The following is a 16,299-nucleotide window of genomic DNA, read 5'->3' on the forward strand; positions in this document are numbered from 1 at the left end:
CTAATATATGTGTATATATATATATATATATATATATATATATTACATTTAGTTATTCTAATAAATACATTGTATTTGATAATTATAACATTTAATTGCATTGTATAGGTTAATATATACGATAAAATGTGTTTTATGGTAATATTTGTTTTTTATCCTGCATTTCTTTTGTTGATTTTTGTTCTCTGATTTTTATTTTTTTTAAATTTTGGCAAAATATTATTTTTGGTTTTCTTAGTTGTCTTTAATTTCGATTTTAGTCTCCCTTTAAATTCATTCATGAATTTAGTCCCCTAATTATATCAAATCCTGTAAATGTGATTTTCCAAATCCAAATTTAAACGGTCACAATACAAAGAAACGTTGAGAGTCATATATCACGTTTTGATTGAACATGAAAAGGTGCGTTTAAGGACCCACTCTTTTTGTTCATCGTCCAATCAAAACTTAACACGCTATAATCATTTCTTTGTGACAGTCAATGTTCGGGACCACATTTATAAGAATTGACATAACTAAGAGGATAAATTTAAAGGAAGATTAAAATCAAAATTAAAAATAAGAGATAAAAAATATAATTTTGCCTTAAATTTTTATTATCACTTATTAATGACCTAACATATATTAAATCTCATGTCATTTTAAAATGATCATTGACGCGACATGTTTCTATGTGGTGATATGCATCATTTTTAAAATTTATGAGGATTAAAATCAATAAAAAAAATTGAAAGACAAAAGATATTACTATATTTAAGTAAATAAAAATATATTTAAGTTTTAATTATATATTAGGTTTAGCAAGTATGATACTTAAGAGCGTTGTTATTCAGTACAAATAACATACGCACAAAACGCATGAATTGTATATGTAATATGTGGTTTAATACCAAATTTAAAAAAATAATAATAATAAAAAGCTAATAAAAATGTAAAGTAGATAGACTTTAACGGAAATCAAGGTTCAAACCTATTCGTACGTAATAGTATTTTCCAATATTTAATACCGCCAACATGTATGTAGTCAATTTATCTTATAGATCAATCTATCTATATATAGATGAATAGTAAATAATTGTTTTTTTTATAGAATAATTAATTAAGTTTGTGTATCAATTTTAATTCATTTTCGTTAGTTAATGTCATACCAGAGCAGCTTCAGCGTTTTGTTGTAGATGATAACCTTCAATTAATTAAGTTTATGCATCAATTGTAATTCATTTTCGTGAGTTATATGATAACAAGTACTTGCAAAATAGAAATATTTTTATATGTGAACATAATTTAATCATAATGAGCGTTTAGAAACGAATCAAAATTAAAAAATTAAACTCATTATGTTATGTGATTCCGTGAATACATACATGATGATTATTTTTTTAAGAAACATATATGAAATTTTAGTACATAGATATTGTTTTCAACCCATATATAGTGTGTTATTTTATTTACTATCGATCGAAAAGTAAATTATTGTAACAGTTTCATAGATAATCACTCTGCACACTACACATTGCCATAACAGCTGGAACCTATTCTTCTTCCTAGATTTCTCACCTTTGGACCTGGAATCACTCTACATACTACACATTGGCATAACGGAGTGTCTCAGTGAGAGAAAAACGTGGAAAAAATCTCTAGACCCAAAACAGAAACAAAGAAAGAAAAAAAAAGAAGAAGAATAGCAATCCAAGTAGCTTTTAATTTTCTTTGTCACTTTGAAGGAACATTTTGATGTCAATTAAGTGCCACACATGGCTAGCATGAAGCTGGGATCCAAATCTGAAATGTTTTACCTCTATGGCCAAAGTTGGTCAGTTGTTTTTCACTGCTTTCTTATTGTTCAATTATATCTTTATGATCTAATCAGTAATCTTGGTCCTTTCACGTTGTGTCACTGTTATAACATGTTCTCTTCATCCTTTACAAGCTTTGAAATATTAGTTAACGTTAATCGGAGACATGTTTCTCTCTTGTCTATTTGGTGGCTGATGAATGCATGCATGGTAGTGAATGTGTTTTCACTGTTACAAAGTAGATCAGTTGTATAACCAACAAGATAAAACTCTTTTCAAGTTAGATCCTGCCCTTAAATACGTAACAGTAAGTAATTGTTTGTTGTTATTGAAACGAAGTGGTGTCACACGATCAATATTTTGAAATGGTTTTATGTTGGAAGCTGGGATTGTTAGGTAATTTCCATGTGATTTAGAATCAGGAGGTATTTGTTTGTCATTACTTTTAACAATGGATTTTTTATTTTTTATTTATTAATGGAAGGGACATAAGCCTAATGAAAAGAAGAGATCACGTTGGAAAATTAAACATAAATAAAGGGTATTATTGTTTTTAACGACATATTTCTCTTATTCAGAATGATACATTAATCCAATACACATTGCAAATTATCTACACTTCAAGATGGATGACAATGAGTTATAATGTGAATTGGAGAGTTTTCTTAGTATTGGTTATATGGTTAGCATCAACTAGTTCCTTGGTCTAGTGATTGATAAATTTGAAGCCGAATTCTGAACCCAGTTGCATCAACAGTATCTATCTATTCTATACATAATTCACTATCTTTTTTTATCAGTGATATCTTGTGATGGTTTATTATTAACCTATTTGGCTGTCAAATGCTCATCTCTAGGTTGTGCTCAACTGGACTTCCAAGTGATGTCATTATTGAAATTGGTGACACATCTTTCCATCTCCACAAGGTGTGCTTTCGTAGTTTCTGTTATTGATGTCTAATAATAACATCTCTAGATACCATGCTTTTTTAAGATACCATTTAATGCATAACAAATCAAAAGGAGTAGCTCAGTGTTATGCTTCGTCCTCCATATATTTGCTTGTTATCATTACCTGCCACATTGCATGATTTAACCCCTTTCTTGCTGTGTTACCAGTTTCCACTGATATCAAGAAGCAAAGTGCTAGAAAGTATGATGAAAGAAACATCAAGTGAACATGAGAAGTCTGTTTTGGAACTTCATGACCTACCAGGAGGAGCCAAGGCCTTTTTTCTTGTTGCTAAGTTCTGTTATGGTATTAAAATGGAGTTGACTGCGTCAAATGTAGTTGGTCTCAGATGTGCAGCTGAGCACCTGCAAATGACTGAGAACTATGGAGAAGGGAACCTGATCATGCAAACAGAACATTTCCTTAATCATGTGTTTAGTTACTGGACAGACACTCTTAAGGCTCTTAAAACATGTGAAGAGGTTTTGCCTTTTGCTGAAGAGCTTCACATCACTTCACGAAGCATACATTCTTTGGTGTTGAAAGTTGCAGATCAAAGTTTGGTTAGTTTTCCTGTCTCCTCATCTCAAAGTGTTTCTCAGAGTTCAGAGGATGCAGAAGTGTGGAATGGAATAAGCCTAACACCAAAGACCTCAGGTGAAGATTGGTGGTTTGAGGATGTTTCTTCTCTCAGTTTGCCATTGTATAAAAGGTTCGTGCAAGGTGCTAGTGCAAGACAAATGAAGCCTAAGAGAATTGCTGAATCCCTTGTTTACTATGCAAAAAAGCATATCCCCTTATTGGGAAGTCAAGCAACTTCTCAGAATGGAAACTCGTCTTCTTTTAAGTCAACTATTTCCACCCCTTCTGAAGCAGATCAAAGGAATCTTATTGAGGAAATAGTGGAGTTGCTGCCAAATGAAAAGGGCATAGCACCAACCAAGTTTTTGCTGGGGTGTCTGAGGGCAGCAATGGCCTTATATGCTAGTTCATCTTGCTGTGCAAACTTGGAGAAAAGAATTGGTGCTCAATTAGATGAAGCAGACCTGGAAGATCTTTTGATTCCAAATATTGGATACTCAATGGAGACTCTTCATGATATTGACTGTGTTCACAGGATGCTTGATCATTTCATGATTGTAGAGCATGATGTTATTGATTCTACATCAAACGATATAGAGGAAGAAGGACGCATAATTGGAGGTTCTCAACCTCAGAGTCCAATGGCAAAAGTGGCTAACCTGATAGATTCCTATTTAGCTGAAGTGGCACCTGATGTAAATGTGAAGTTACCAAAATTTCAATCACTTGCTGCTGTAATTCCTGATTATGCTAGGACCCTGGACGATGGCGTATACCGTGCCATTGATATATATCTCAAGGTACAAAAATAAATCTATATCTTTCTTTCCATGTCTTGTAAATGATAATATGATCTTGGCTCATGATGTTCCTAATGGTTGGTGATAAGATCCCTGGAAATGGAGCTTGTTGCATGATAACAAAACTTCACCACTCACAGTAACTGTGTTACATAATTGGTATATAATTGTGATACTAGTTTTTCTTGTTAATAACTTCAAAGAGTAAATAGTCAGTACACATTGACAGGTGTTACATTATCATGAAATTATAATTGATATATATGGTAAACTTGTTAACTTCTACAATAATTACCTTAAAACTTATATTTATCACAAATTTTGATTGGTTGATAGTGCAATTTTTATTACACTCACGGTGCATAAAATTAAACTCTTCACTGATAATTTTACATGAACAAGAATACTAGAGGCTTTAGAAGTTTATCCTGAAAATAGTATAATGTCATATGTTGTCGAAAGATACTAATGGATTCTCAATTTCAGAGTCATCAATGGCTGACAGACTCAGAGAAGGAACAAATCTGCAGGCTCATGAATTGCCAGAAGCTGTCATTGGAAGCCAGCACACATGCAGCTCAAAATGAGAGGTTACCACTTCGTGTTGTGGTCCAAGTGTTGTTCTTTGAACAACTGAAGCTTCGCACGTCTGTTGCCGGCTGGTTCTTTGCTTCTGACAGTGTTGAGAACTCACAAAACCTGAGTGCAAATCTTGCTCTAATAAGAAACGATGGCAACACACCACCCAACCCAGTTTTGGCCTTTGATAACATGAAAGAGAGAGTGGCTGAACTTGAGAAGGAGTGCTTGAGCATGAAGCAAGATTTGGAAAAAATGATCAAGTCTAAGGGAAGTTGGAACATGCTCCTTAAGAAATTGGGTTGCAAGCTTGTGCCTAAACCCTCTAATCTCAAGGTCTCCAAGCCATGCAGGAAGTCCAAAATATCACCAGCATCCACAACTCCAATGGAAGAAAAGGCCATGGAAGTGAACTAAAAGACTTGAAGTTGAACATTCTGCTAATCTTTTCTTTATCTTTTTAAAGTTTTAAGATCTCCTAGTTGCCTCTTTTCTCTAAGTAATAATGTAACTAGTAATGAACAATTGCTTGCTTAGACATTAGAATTTTGGAACAGTTTCTTTCTCCTTTGGCAAGGCCATTCTAGTCAGCATAAATGGCTATTGCCATTCTAGCCACTCAATCATTTTGTGATTTCACCACAAGCATAGCAAGTGCGGTAGCCATGGAGGGAGAAAAAGGGAAAGTAACTTAAAAAAAAGAAAAGAGTAATAAGTCTAGACCATTGATTTTAATTTGTTAGGACCTTACAACTTGCAAAGCCCTCATGTAATTCATTGTTCTTAAACGTTTTTTCAGCCTTTATTTAGCGATTCTTTAAAAAAAATGATCATTTTGTTTAGTATCGATTATTTTTCTTTGATTCACATTTTTTAACATGAAAGATGTTGTTACAAATATCATTCATCCTTGCATTTGTTAGGAAAATCAGTTTATAATTTTTTATTAAGTTTTATAAAAGAAAATAATTTTTATAATATACTACTATATTTCAACATAAATAATATAAATATAGATATAATATCATGTTATATAAGATACTATTATTTAAGTCAAAATAATAATTAAAAAACTATATATTAAATTTTAAACAAGATTAAAACGAGTCAAAATATAATCCGAATCCATCTGTAAAATAAATCAAGTGTTTAGTAATTTGTAAATCTGAAACCTGTCAGAAGCTAGGAGTGGAGCAGTACTCGAACAAAACATTGTTCCTTCCTCCCCACCTACCTATCAAAATTACAAGAGAGAGAAAATAATTGGTGTTAGAGAAGTAGTTGAGTTGTAATTGGTGAAGAGGTAAGTTTTATTGTTATGAGTATGTATGCTCTATGTTGTTCATGTTACATTCAACTTCGTATATTGTTTTGCCTCCCACAACTAAAATCATTCCCTACAAAATCCAAATCAATCCAACCAATGGGTTTTGGGCACCAAACCATCAATTCATTCCCTCCCACACTAAATCAAATACTAGAATTATCTAACAATATATATATATATATATATCATTCCCAAAACTAAATGGCCCAATCTTGAGAGCCCAAATGTTAGATAACAACAACCCGAGATTGTTGGAGTGAAAGAAGCATGCAGTTTGTAATCGCATCGTAGGTTTGTCTCTCTGTGTGATTGGTTTGGTATGTTAACTTATTACGAGGCGGTGTGTACCTTGAACGTTACATGTTTGATAGAATGCCAACTTTTTTCTTTTTTCTTTTTTTATCTGCAGTTTGATAGAATGCCAATACCAGTGGCATGACATTAATGAATTGGTAATTGGTTGGGTTTGATCCATCAGGTCACTGAGCTGAGGTTTGAAGCTAACGTTCCAATTCTGTGGTCAATTATGACTACAGTCCAGAGTAAGGGGGCAGCAATGGGAACTGCCACAACTGAGAAAGCATTCAAAAGATGGGGCAGGAGAAACCCATTTGTGAGATATGGCCTTCCTATGATCTCCCTCACAGTCCTTGGCTCAATAGGCCTTTCCCAACTCTTGCAAGGCAGGTTAGTTACTGCCCTATAACTTTTATGTTCAAGAAAATAGTCCAGTGTTTGGGTTCAGTATTTTATACTGACATTCAATTATAAATAGTCATGTATGATAAATTTATTAACTTTTACAATAATTAATTTATTGTAACCTGATTGAACAGAAACTAAACTCTGTATTCTTTTTCCAATGTTTATTCTGTTTTATTCCATCCTCATTCTAAAATATAATGCAACTGTGTCTGCTCAGCAAGGATATTGCAAAGGTGAAAGATGATCGGGAGTGGGAAATAATTGAAACAAGAAAAGCGTTATCTAGGACAGGACCAGTGAATGCATACAATCCAAAAAAGATTTCCTTGGAGGATGAGCTAATGGTCTGTTTTCCCTTTCATTCACAATATAATGTGGTCTGGATTATCCATGGTTTAATTTCTATTTGTTGTTTGCATAGGCTTTGCAACAAAAGGTGGACATTAACAACTATGAGTACAAGAAAATTCCTAAACCAAAAGAGGGCAATCGAGACTAGACTAGAGTTGTGGACTTGAAACAAGTTTTGTCGGAATTTCTCATGTACCATGCTCAAAATCAACTTTTAAGGAGTCAAGAGTCAGTTACCATCTTGAAAGTGAAGTTGTTATTTCCCTGCATCTTTAGTGTTTTGAATTCTTGATTATGACATTATGGAAAAGGAAGTTGAGATAATTTTGAAATTTTGCGTATCAAGGATTTTTAAGTACGGTGCAGGGAACAGCAAAAAGTATTTGCTTGGTTCTGCTTAAATAAGGGTGAAAAAGTGTAAATGTTTCCTGTCATGTTTTAGTTTGTCTTTTTTTACCTATCTTGCAGCGATGCACATTGGATGTTTTAACGATAATGCTAATGGAGTCACTTTGCCGTCAAAACACTCAACACATGTAAAATTGCTCGTAGCATTATTGGAAACGGTAATAGAAATAGCTATTTTGTTTACATGTGTAGGCCCAAAAAATCTGTACCGAAAGTATACATCTCCTAAAATTACTGTGTAAGGACATGCTTACTTGTTTGTAAGCTAAGTACGAAGGTGGAGTATTGGACATTATCATCCTAATGTTGGACACCATATCTCTTCAATGGCCTAGAAATAGAATCCAAGAAATAGCTCTACTGGCAAACATGAAAATGTTGACTTTCTTTAGCCAACACGGCCAATAAAGTCTCAATTAGAGTAGCCAATTACCTCTAACTTCTGTGTTCATTTATATATAAGCATTTAGTTTTTGGTCATTTGAAGGTTCTTCATTACTTTTATTGTAGCTCTTCAATAATTCATACTTGAATTGCTCTAATATCTGCCTAGCATCAACAGAAAATTGAATGTCAAGTCTTGTGTAAACTTGAGCATACATTAGCCTTCCCAAACCAAAAACATATTGAATGTTATGCATTTGTTCCCGCTCAAAGCTCATTCTTGGGACATTAGTTCAAATGAAATTGATCACCCTTCCTACAATAGGTGCTACTCTTGGGGAATAATATTTCATGTGCAATATTAGAATTGAATTGGGTTGAAACCAAAATATTAGGATACTCCATCCAGCAGGCCCAAGAGACTAGTTCTGAATTTCTTATAGCCCAAAATTCTGCAAAATCTAGTAGTAGTGATTTGAAAAAAAAAATGCATGAAGCTAGCAACTAACTTAAGAAGCGAGATCCCTTACTGCAGAATACCTTGGTATGTGTCAAGTTCAAACCCTATACTTGAGATTAAAAAAAAGGTTTTAGTGGGGTCGTTAATACCCTAATACCTATATATGGACCTAATAAACTTGGGTTGTAAATATTTGGTTTGAAACTAAAGTTAGTCAGTCATGACTTAAAACAAGTGAGCATTTGTTTACAGTGCTTTAAGAGGAGAACAGGATCAGAATTCAGAAATGAGTAAAATAGAATGATGGACCACACTACTACTAATTATAAACATGTTCATGTACAGCAGGGAGGAGTTCACTAGATTTGTCGTTTCAGACCTGGTTACACGTGACTTGTATCAGTGCAATACATGTGACTTACATAATTTCCCTATTATAAGCAAACAACGACCTAGAGTGCTGCGCAACAAAAAAACAAAATTCTGTAGGACCACTCCAGACTTCATAGCACTGCTTCTAAGTTCTAAAAAAGTGAGTAATGTAAACGGGGTTACTCTACTTCATACATATTCTTCACACTGCGAGTATGTGCGTGTTACGTCAATCAACCTCCTATATTCCTTCTACGTTTAGTGAGATTTTCCAATTACAAAGCTTCCAATGGATTTTCAAACACACCCTTGTAACATTGCATACAATATCAGTTTAGGTTTTTTTGCTGTTGAATAAATATTAGTTTACGTTTATTCTAATAGTGTGAACTCGGGTAAATGGTGGCTCTACCCACTCCAAAAATAGTCTTTTAAGGTCCTTACAAATAAATTAAGAAATCATTAATTGATGTATACCTATAAAACATTCTCATTTAATTCTCTCGTTTCATTTAGTTAGTTGAGATAATTTTAAATACGGCTGAAAAAAAAATTGACCACGTCTCGAAATTTTAAAACAAAGACAGTATAATTATGAAATGGAAGGAGAAAATAACTTTAGTGGGTTAGGCTTGCATACATTTTTAGGAATGAAAGTATCGTAAAAGGGAGAAGCATAAACCTGCGAAAAAAAACTCAATAAGTGGATCTTGGAAAGTTGGAAGCATTGAGTTTTTAAACAAAATTTAACTAGCTGCATATATAATCCTGCAAAGTTTATAATACATCCAGCCATTGCTCTACTACCATTGCTCTGGCATGTCATAGTTTGGTAGAAACTAGAAAGCCTTGATATTCACAAGCATTTTACTGTGCCACAATGTGCCATATTCCATATTTCCCTATGCATTTGCATGCCTAGAGATGGAGATATGCAAAAGACAAATTACTGAAAAGAACAAGTTCTGAAATAATTGAAAACATATATATATTACTGATGAGATAATCCCAACCAATCATTTGCGCAGCTACAAACTTTATACCCAGGTGTCCCAGAAAAAAAACAAAGGCATTCTTCTGTATGTACACCACCCCCCCAAAAAAACGGCATAATTAGAGGAAAGAAAAGTGAAGCCAAAAGAAAAACCTTAAACCCCACAAAATAGAAGAAACATAATGTGGTAAATTCCTATCTACTGCCCTCCATTGGTTTTAAGTAACCCTCCACCCTTTCCTCGACTTCTTATTCATTTTTACACATTAAACATCAAAATCAAAGCTCAAAGAAATCTTCTGTTTATGACTCCCGTTTACTACCACCCTCCCCCACATATTTTATAAGCCAAAAAGGCAAATCAGTGGAAGGGCTTAATTTTTAGATGGTTTTCACAAAATCTCTGTTGGATCACCTTGGGCATGGTTGTGGTCTGTATGACACCAGTGGCTGGAGAAGCCTCTGCCCTGATGGACTACCTAGTAACATGGCCTGAGATCGAGTAAGCATCTCAGCCATCGATGGTGTTTGATATGCCTGAACAAGACTTGACCTATCAGTGGAATCACCTCTTGCTGTTGCTCTTTGCCATGAGTGTGAACTCAATCCAGAAAGAATATATGCTCTCCCAGATGCTTCATACACATGCCTACTTGCCATCCGCTCTTGCATTTCCTTGAGTTCAGCATCCAATGCAACACAAAGGCGGTCATGAGATTTGGCCGAAACAGTCTCTGAAAGCATCTTTCTACAGTTCTCAAGGATAAGTACTGCTCCACTTAGGTCTCCCTGTTCAGCTGCACTGCACGCCTGGGCCATTGCCTCAGCCGCTTGGAGCCTGCTGCGCTGTCTGTCCACTTCAAGTGACATTACAACCTGCCCCACATTTTCAGTCCGCTCAATCTTAACTTCCTCACTTTCCAATGTTGTTGTTTCCTGAGTAAAGGGATCCTTGTACACACATTTGACCTTTATCAATGATGTTTCATTACCGGATGTAGCTGGGACATTAACTGAAACTAGAAAATCCCTCTCTTCATCAGCATACAGGTCTCCAACATCAATCAATCCTTTGCATCCATCGGCCATCAAATGGCTAGGGTAACTTCCTGCTTTGAGTGAGACAAGATTGAGATTTGGGTGTGTGCACTCAATTCCCACTTGCAGCTCCTGAACAACAACACTCAGAAGTCCTCCAATGCATTGTGCAAACGCATCCTGTAATACAGCTTCAGTCTCAATGAAAGAAAATGTGCCACCAGAAGTCTCTGAAATTGAGTGCATTAGTGAAGCATCATGATCGGCACCGAATCCAAAAGCATGCACAGGAATTTGAAATCCTGAATTATCACCACCACTGATAGAAGTGGGCAGAAGAAACTGGTAATTTGGTTGGGGTTGGCTGGTTCCAGAGCCATTGACAGTGTAATTATCTTGACCATCGGACAACAGTATAATACTGGCAACTGGATTCTTTTCCTTTCGATCTTCCATTATCTTGGCACATTTTCTCAGCCCTTCCGCGATATTGGTACCACCATTTGCAACCAAAGAATTAACAGCTTGTAATGCCTTCTGCCGCCCAGAATCAGTCATTCTGCACAAGGGAAAGAGGCGGCGAGCTGTGGAAGAAAAAGCAATAACAGAGAGCCGGTCATTAGAACCTAGGTTCTGTATGACAAATCCCATAGCTCTTTTTAGTAGTGCAAGCTTAGTTCCAGCCATGCTACCACTGACATCAAGCACTGTGACCAAGTCGACAGGGGCACGTGGAGTCTGAGAAATCTGCGCCAAGTTAGTCTGGTTTCTACTAAGGTTTTGTCTTTTTGCTGCAGCTGCTGTGGCGGCAGCAGTAGCTTTGAGATGAACCAAAACCGTGAAGTTAGAATAAGTCTTGGATCCTGGAGCAGCAGATACTTCCGGGAACGTTTTAATCTCCATTGCTCCAGCAGCATCAGTATCTTCAGTACTCTTATTACAAGTGCTTCTCTCAGAAAATGCATGTTGATGATTTAAGGATTCATCATCGTCAAATATGCCTGGCTCAGAAGCCTGATAAAGTGGCACAACATGCCTCCTATTCAAATCTCGGTGAGGATGAGGTAGAGGTAGAGGCACACGGTGGACCACTGCCATCAAAGCATCATTTTGGGGCCAATTTACTGGACTAGGTGAAACTCTTCCCTGGATAGGATCCAAACTGGGACCTGACAAGGGTATTTCTTTCCACTTTGCTCTGCACACTGGACATATTTGGTTTCCATGTTTCACATTTGAAGCAATGCACTGGAAATGGAATGAATGTGAACATTCTGCAGTGAATATAGCATGGCCAGATCCTTGCTTCATTTTGGTTAAGCATATTGAGCAGGTTTGCTGAATGTTTGAAAATAAAAGCTTGTAAGAACATATATAATATTATGTAAATTATTTCACAGATGTTCAACGCTTCATGCAAATAAAGAAAATTCATGAACAGTAACACAAGGTAAATAAACAGTAGTCGTATCAAATATTACTTCTAGTTCCAATAAAGAAAAAAGTCAAACAAATATATAAAAAAAGCAGGAATATTTGAATTCCAGCACTTATATTTGATTATTTGCTGTCAAATAAGTCATACAAGTACTTACTCTTCTCATAACTGTCATGTTACGTAGCACCACTATAAAGCAACAATCAGATTTGATATACAAAAGAAAATAAATCAAATTCAACTGCAATTTCATTTTCCAACTAAGTATTATTTTTTGAATATTATCAAGAAGTTAATTAATAATACTGTTGAACCAATCTATCATGAAAACACAGAGGGGTAATGCAATGATACATTGACTTAAAACATCCCTTTCCCATTCTCATGTTTCTTTTTCAATTCTAGCATTTTTCCAAAACAAGGCTTAACTATCATTCATAAGATCTCCAATAAGCAATAGGCTTTTCAAATACCGAGATTAGAGGGATGGTGAAAAATCTAATCACCTTGTCTAGTCAGGCAAATCTGAATAACACTGAAAGGGACTAAGGCATCCTTTACACTGGCCAAAAAAGTACTATTCCAATTACATAAAATTGAATATTCAGCAAATCAGTTCTACCACAGTCATCAAAAACTGCTATTATGACTTTAGACTAAATGGACAAGCCAACTCTTTATCATATCATGATTGTTTTTAGAAAATAAAAATATTTAAAAAAAAATGCTTGGCCAATAGAAAGAAAAAGAAGGAAAAATCTTATCCACAAGAAGGAGCATTGAAGTGGGCAGGAAACAGTAATATCAGCTCAAGGCATATCAAAAGCACAATTGTTGTCACAAACTTCAAATTCACATATGTCACTCGCATACACTATTGGAACAAGTCAAGAAAGCACAGCTCCATACCCATGTCGCAGCACAATAGAAAAAAGACTAAAGAAACCAAATCAATACAAGGAACCTAACTACCAAAATGGCATTTTGGTCCCTTAAAAAACATACCACCCTTGCAACTTAGTCTCTGATAAAAACACCATGTACAATTCAATAAACCAATCAAAACCCATTTCGCATTATTCCCCGACGAATTCAAATAACTTCACAACTAAATCACACACCAACCATAAATCAGGGACTGGATTACAAACGAACTATATTCTCAAGCACAAAAAAAAAGGCTAGTTCATTCACAATTAAACTCTCGTAAATGAAAAAAATATAATAATAATATCATAAAACAGTACATTAAAATAACAAAATCCGCCATAAACAAATCATTCCTCCCTCACAAAAAAAAAAAAAAAAAATCCTAACAACCGTAAAATAATTTCATTTCTTTTTATGTTAACAAAGTTTAACCCGGAACCATTTTCTAAGCACGGTAAAAAAAATTCCTATTTTGCAAATACAACTTTCAGATTCAGTCTTTCTAGACTCTAGTCCATTTAATTTCTACAATCAACCAAGCAAAATATAACATATCAAAACATTTTAAAAAAAACACATACACACACGGAGAGAGAGAGGAACAAGTTGAAAATGAATGAGAGACACAAACCTTGGATGATTTGCTGCTACTTTTGGAGAGTTTCAAACCGTGAAAAGAGGAAACCGGTGTGGTTGGGCGGGAAGAGCTGGTGCTCCAGTTGGCCGGAGAGAGGAGAGTGGCGTCGGAGAGGCGCTCGGAAACCACCGTGTGCGGCGGCGAATCGTCGTCTAAGGTTCTGGGAACGAACATGCAGAGGTTGAGACCGAGCGCCACCTTGGCTTTCTTCCACTTGCTTCCCATATTTTGGTGTCTCTTAACTCTAACGGCGAAAATGCTGCAAGCAACCCAGAAAAGGGAAAAAGCTCCACCCCCAGATCTCAAATGGCGAAAAGCTTCGAGCTTTGGCTTAGAGATAGAGAGAAAAGAAATGGGGTTTTATGAAAAGCAGAAAACGCAGCACGAAAACCGAGGTCGGTGAATAAATATATAATGCGTTGAGAAGAGGAGGGAAATGAAAGGCACTAGTAACATGGTTTGAGAGAGAAGAGAAGAGAAGAGGGAAATGTTTGGTTTGGTCTGGTCGTTGTTATTGAGGTTGTTGTCGGTTTGACGTTGTTTTTGTTGGCGGCCATGGACTGTGTGGTGGTGATGAATGAGTGAGACTGAGGAGCATTTTGACCTGTGCAGTGTGTGTATGTTTTTGAGGCTCCTTTATCCAAAAGATTAAAGACAGGGTAAAAGCCATGAAATGAAATCATTTTCAAACAAACTTATTATTAAAAAAAAAAAAGCACGTTTTGGTTGAATGGGGAAAAGTTGGTGCCACTGCTTCTTGCTTTGCTTTATTATCAATCATATCATGATGGGTTTTCTTTCCTTTATTGTTTATTGCCCCTTCCTTTCCACTCTCATTTCTGATTCCGCTGCTGCTAACACACACCATCTTTACCCTAACCACGTCTACATGGGGCATTCTCGCATGATATTAATAGAAATGTTGGCTAGTTTTTATAGCATTCTAGATTAAATGTTTGGAGTATTAGACAAAACAGCATTACGACATATAATTAATAGGAGATAATGATGCATATTTAATAAGAAAGTGTGGAAAATTGTTTTCTTATCAAAAGTACTTAATCTTTTCTGTTATTAAAATGTTAGAATTAAATAAAGTGCGTACATTTTATGACAGACTCGTTATGATTGACTTTTGGTTCGAATATCGATTCCGTCAGGTTAATAAATTGCTGGTTCAATTAATACAATCATTATTCCTAAAAACATAATACTTCATGTGTGACGATATAATTGCTGAATAAGAGAAAAAAAAATTAAAAAATAATTATCATTTTATTTTTTTAATATAATATTAATTTTTTATTTATATTTTTTATAATATTAATGCTAAACAATAAAATTTATAATTAAATTAATTATAATATAAAATTATTTTTTCATTTATCTATTATTTTTTGTCTTCATAAAATAACCTACTACTAATATGGAACAAAGGTGTAAATCATTATTCAAAAATAAAAAACAAGTTAAATCAATTACTAATATGGAACAAAGGTGTAAATCATTATTCAAAAATAAAAAACAAGTTAAATCAATTACTAATATATTAATATTATCTTAAATTATTGCTTATGATTTAAAACATATGATATTTTAAAGGAATTTTTTTTTTCAAATTATATGTCATTTTATAAAATTAATGTCTATTATATATTTTTTAAAACTATCCTTAGTTAATGTTTAATAAGAATATTACATAAAAAGAATAAAAGAGTCATTAATTATAGAAATAAAAGATATATTAAAAAAATATTTAATGTTTTCTTATAATTAAACAAATTAATTACATAGTTATGAAAAATTTTAAATGTTATATAATCTGAAACGGATGGAGTCATTATTAATATAAGTATTTAGGTTTAAATTCTATTACAAGACTAATTGCTTCTATGGTTTAAATTAACTATTATTGAGTTCAATTTTTATGATTTTGAATAATCGATCTGTCTCTTGTAAAAAAAATACTTGTGCAACATTTATATAACAAAATTGTGTGAAGTGAGAAATTTAAGTTATATTTGCCTCTATTTAAAAACACAGTAAGATTATTCTATATTTGAATTTAAATTAACAAAAGAATATTTTTCTTATTTTATATATTTATTTATTTATCTCAAATTTATTTTTCCCCTGTTTTTTTCTTTCTTGCCATCACACCCTTCATGTCTTTGAGAAGCAACAAGAAATAATTTATCCATTATTAAGACTTGTTGTTTTTATAGTAGATATGGTTTGAGGATGCTACTCCAAACACACTAAAATAATCTCTTATTTTACGTCAAATTAAATTATTTTCTCTTTTTTTATCATTTAAAATGATATTCTCTACTTATAAATCGTAATATATATTTGGAAATAATTTGACAGCGCAAATGTTCACCTCAAGAGAAAAATGCATAAACAAAGACAGATAGCTCCAGACAAGACATGATTTTTTTAAGAATTAATATCTTATAGCATGTTTGGATCTGTTTCTCATCTCATCTACGTTGCTCTTCAAACATGTATCAAATTAATATAAGAAAATGACGCAAAGGTAACTT

The 16,299-nt window shown here is 34.1% G+C and overlaps 3 protein-coding genes across 7 annotated transcripts; 2 read left to right on the top strand and 1 right to left on the bottom strand.

The window, feature by feature from the left end:
- Positions 1 to 1,729: 1,729 nt before the first annotated feature.
- On the top strand, positions 1,730 to 5,497 carry LOC114401514 (BTB/POZ domain-containing protein At5g03250-like). Its single transcript, XM_028364034.1, has 4 exons — positions 1,730 to 1,813; positions 2,654 to 2,723; positions 2,916 to 4,130; positions 4,617 to 5,497. Exons 1-4 carry the CDS (start codon positions 1,755 to 1,757, stop codon positions 5,124 to 5,126), a joined length of 1,854 nt encoding a protein of 617 aa, XP_028219835.1. The 5' UTR covers positions 1,730 to 1,754; the 3' UTR covers positions 5,127 to 5,497.
- A 360-nt stretch (positions 5,498 to 5,857) lies between these two features.
- LOC114402601 lies at positions 5,858 to 7,683 on the top strand. 5 transcript variants are annotated; one of them, XM_028365245.1, is made up of 4 exons: positions 5,858 to 6,012; positions 6,446 to 6,723; positions 6,959 to 7,085; positions 7,163 to 7,683. In XM_028365245.1, exons 2-4 carry the CDS (start codon positions 6,563 to 6,565, stop codon positions 7,238 to 7,240), a joined length of 366 nt encoding a protein of 121 aa, XP_028221046.1. In that variant the 5' UTR covers positions 5,858 to 6,012; positions 6,446 to 6,562; the 3' UTR covers positions 7,241 to 7,683. The 5 variants fall into 5 exon arrangements, with proteins under 5 accessions (XP_028221046.1, XP_028221045.1, XP_028221048.1 ...); XM_028365244.1 differs by having other exon boundaries at positions 6,515 to 6,723; XM_028365247.1 differs by lacking the exon at positions 5,858 to 6,012 and adding an exon at positions 6,044 to 6,327 and having other exon boundaries at positions 6,515 to 6,723.
- Positions 7,684 to 9,682: 1,999 nt separating this feature from the next.
- Positions 9,683 to 14,609, bottom strand: LOC114403048 (E3 ubiquitin-protein ligase WAV3-like). Its single transcript, XM_028365758.1, has 2 exons — positions 13,748 to 14,609; positions 9,683 to 12,086 (listed from the first exon to the last, which is right to left on the bottom strand). The coding sequence occupies exons 1-2, from the start codon at positions 13,976 to 13,978 to the stop codon at positions 10,122 to 10,124; spliced, it is 2,196 nt and encodes a 731-aa protein (XP_028221559.1). The 5' UTR covers positions 13,979 to 14,609; the 3' UTR covers positions 9,683 to 10,121.
- Positions 14,610 to 16,299: the final 1,690 nt, after the last annotated feature.

Source organism: Glycine soja, chromosome 20 (assembly GCF_004193775.1).
Source record: "Glycine soja cultivar W05 chromosome 20, ASM419377v2, whole genome shotgun sequence".
Lineage (NCBI taxonomy): Eukaryota > Viridiplantae > Streptophyta > Magnoliopsida > Fabales > Fabaceae > Glycine > Glycine soja.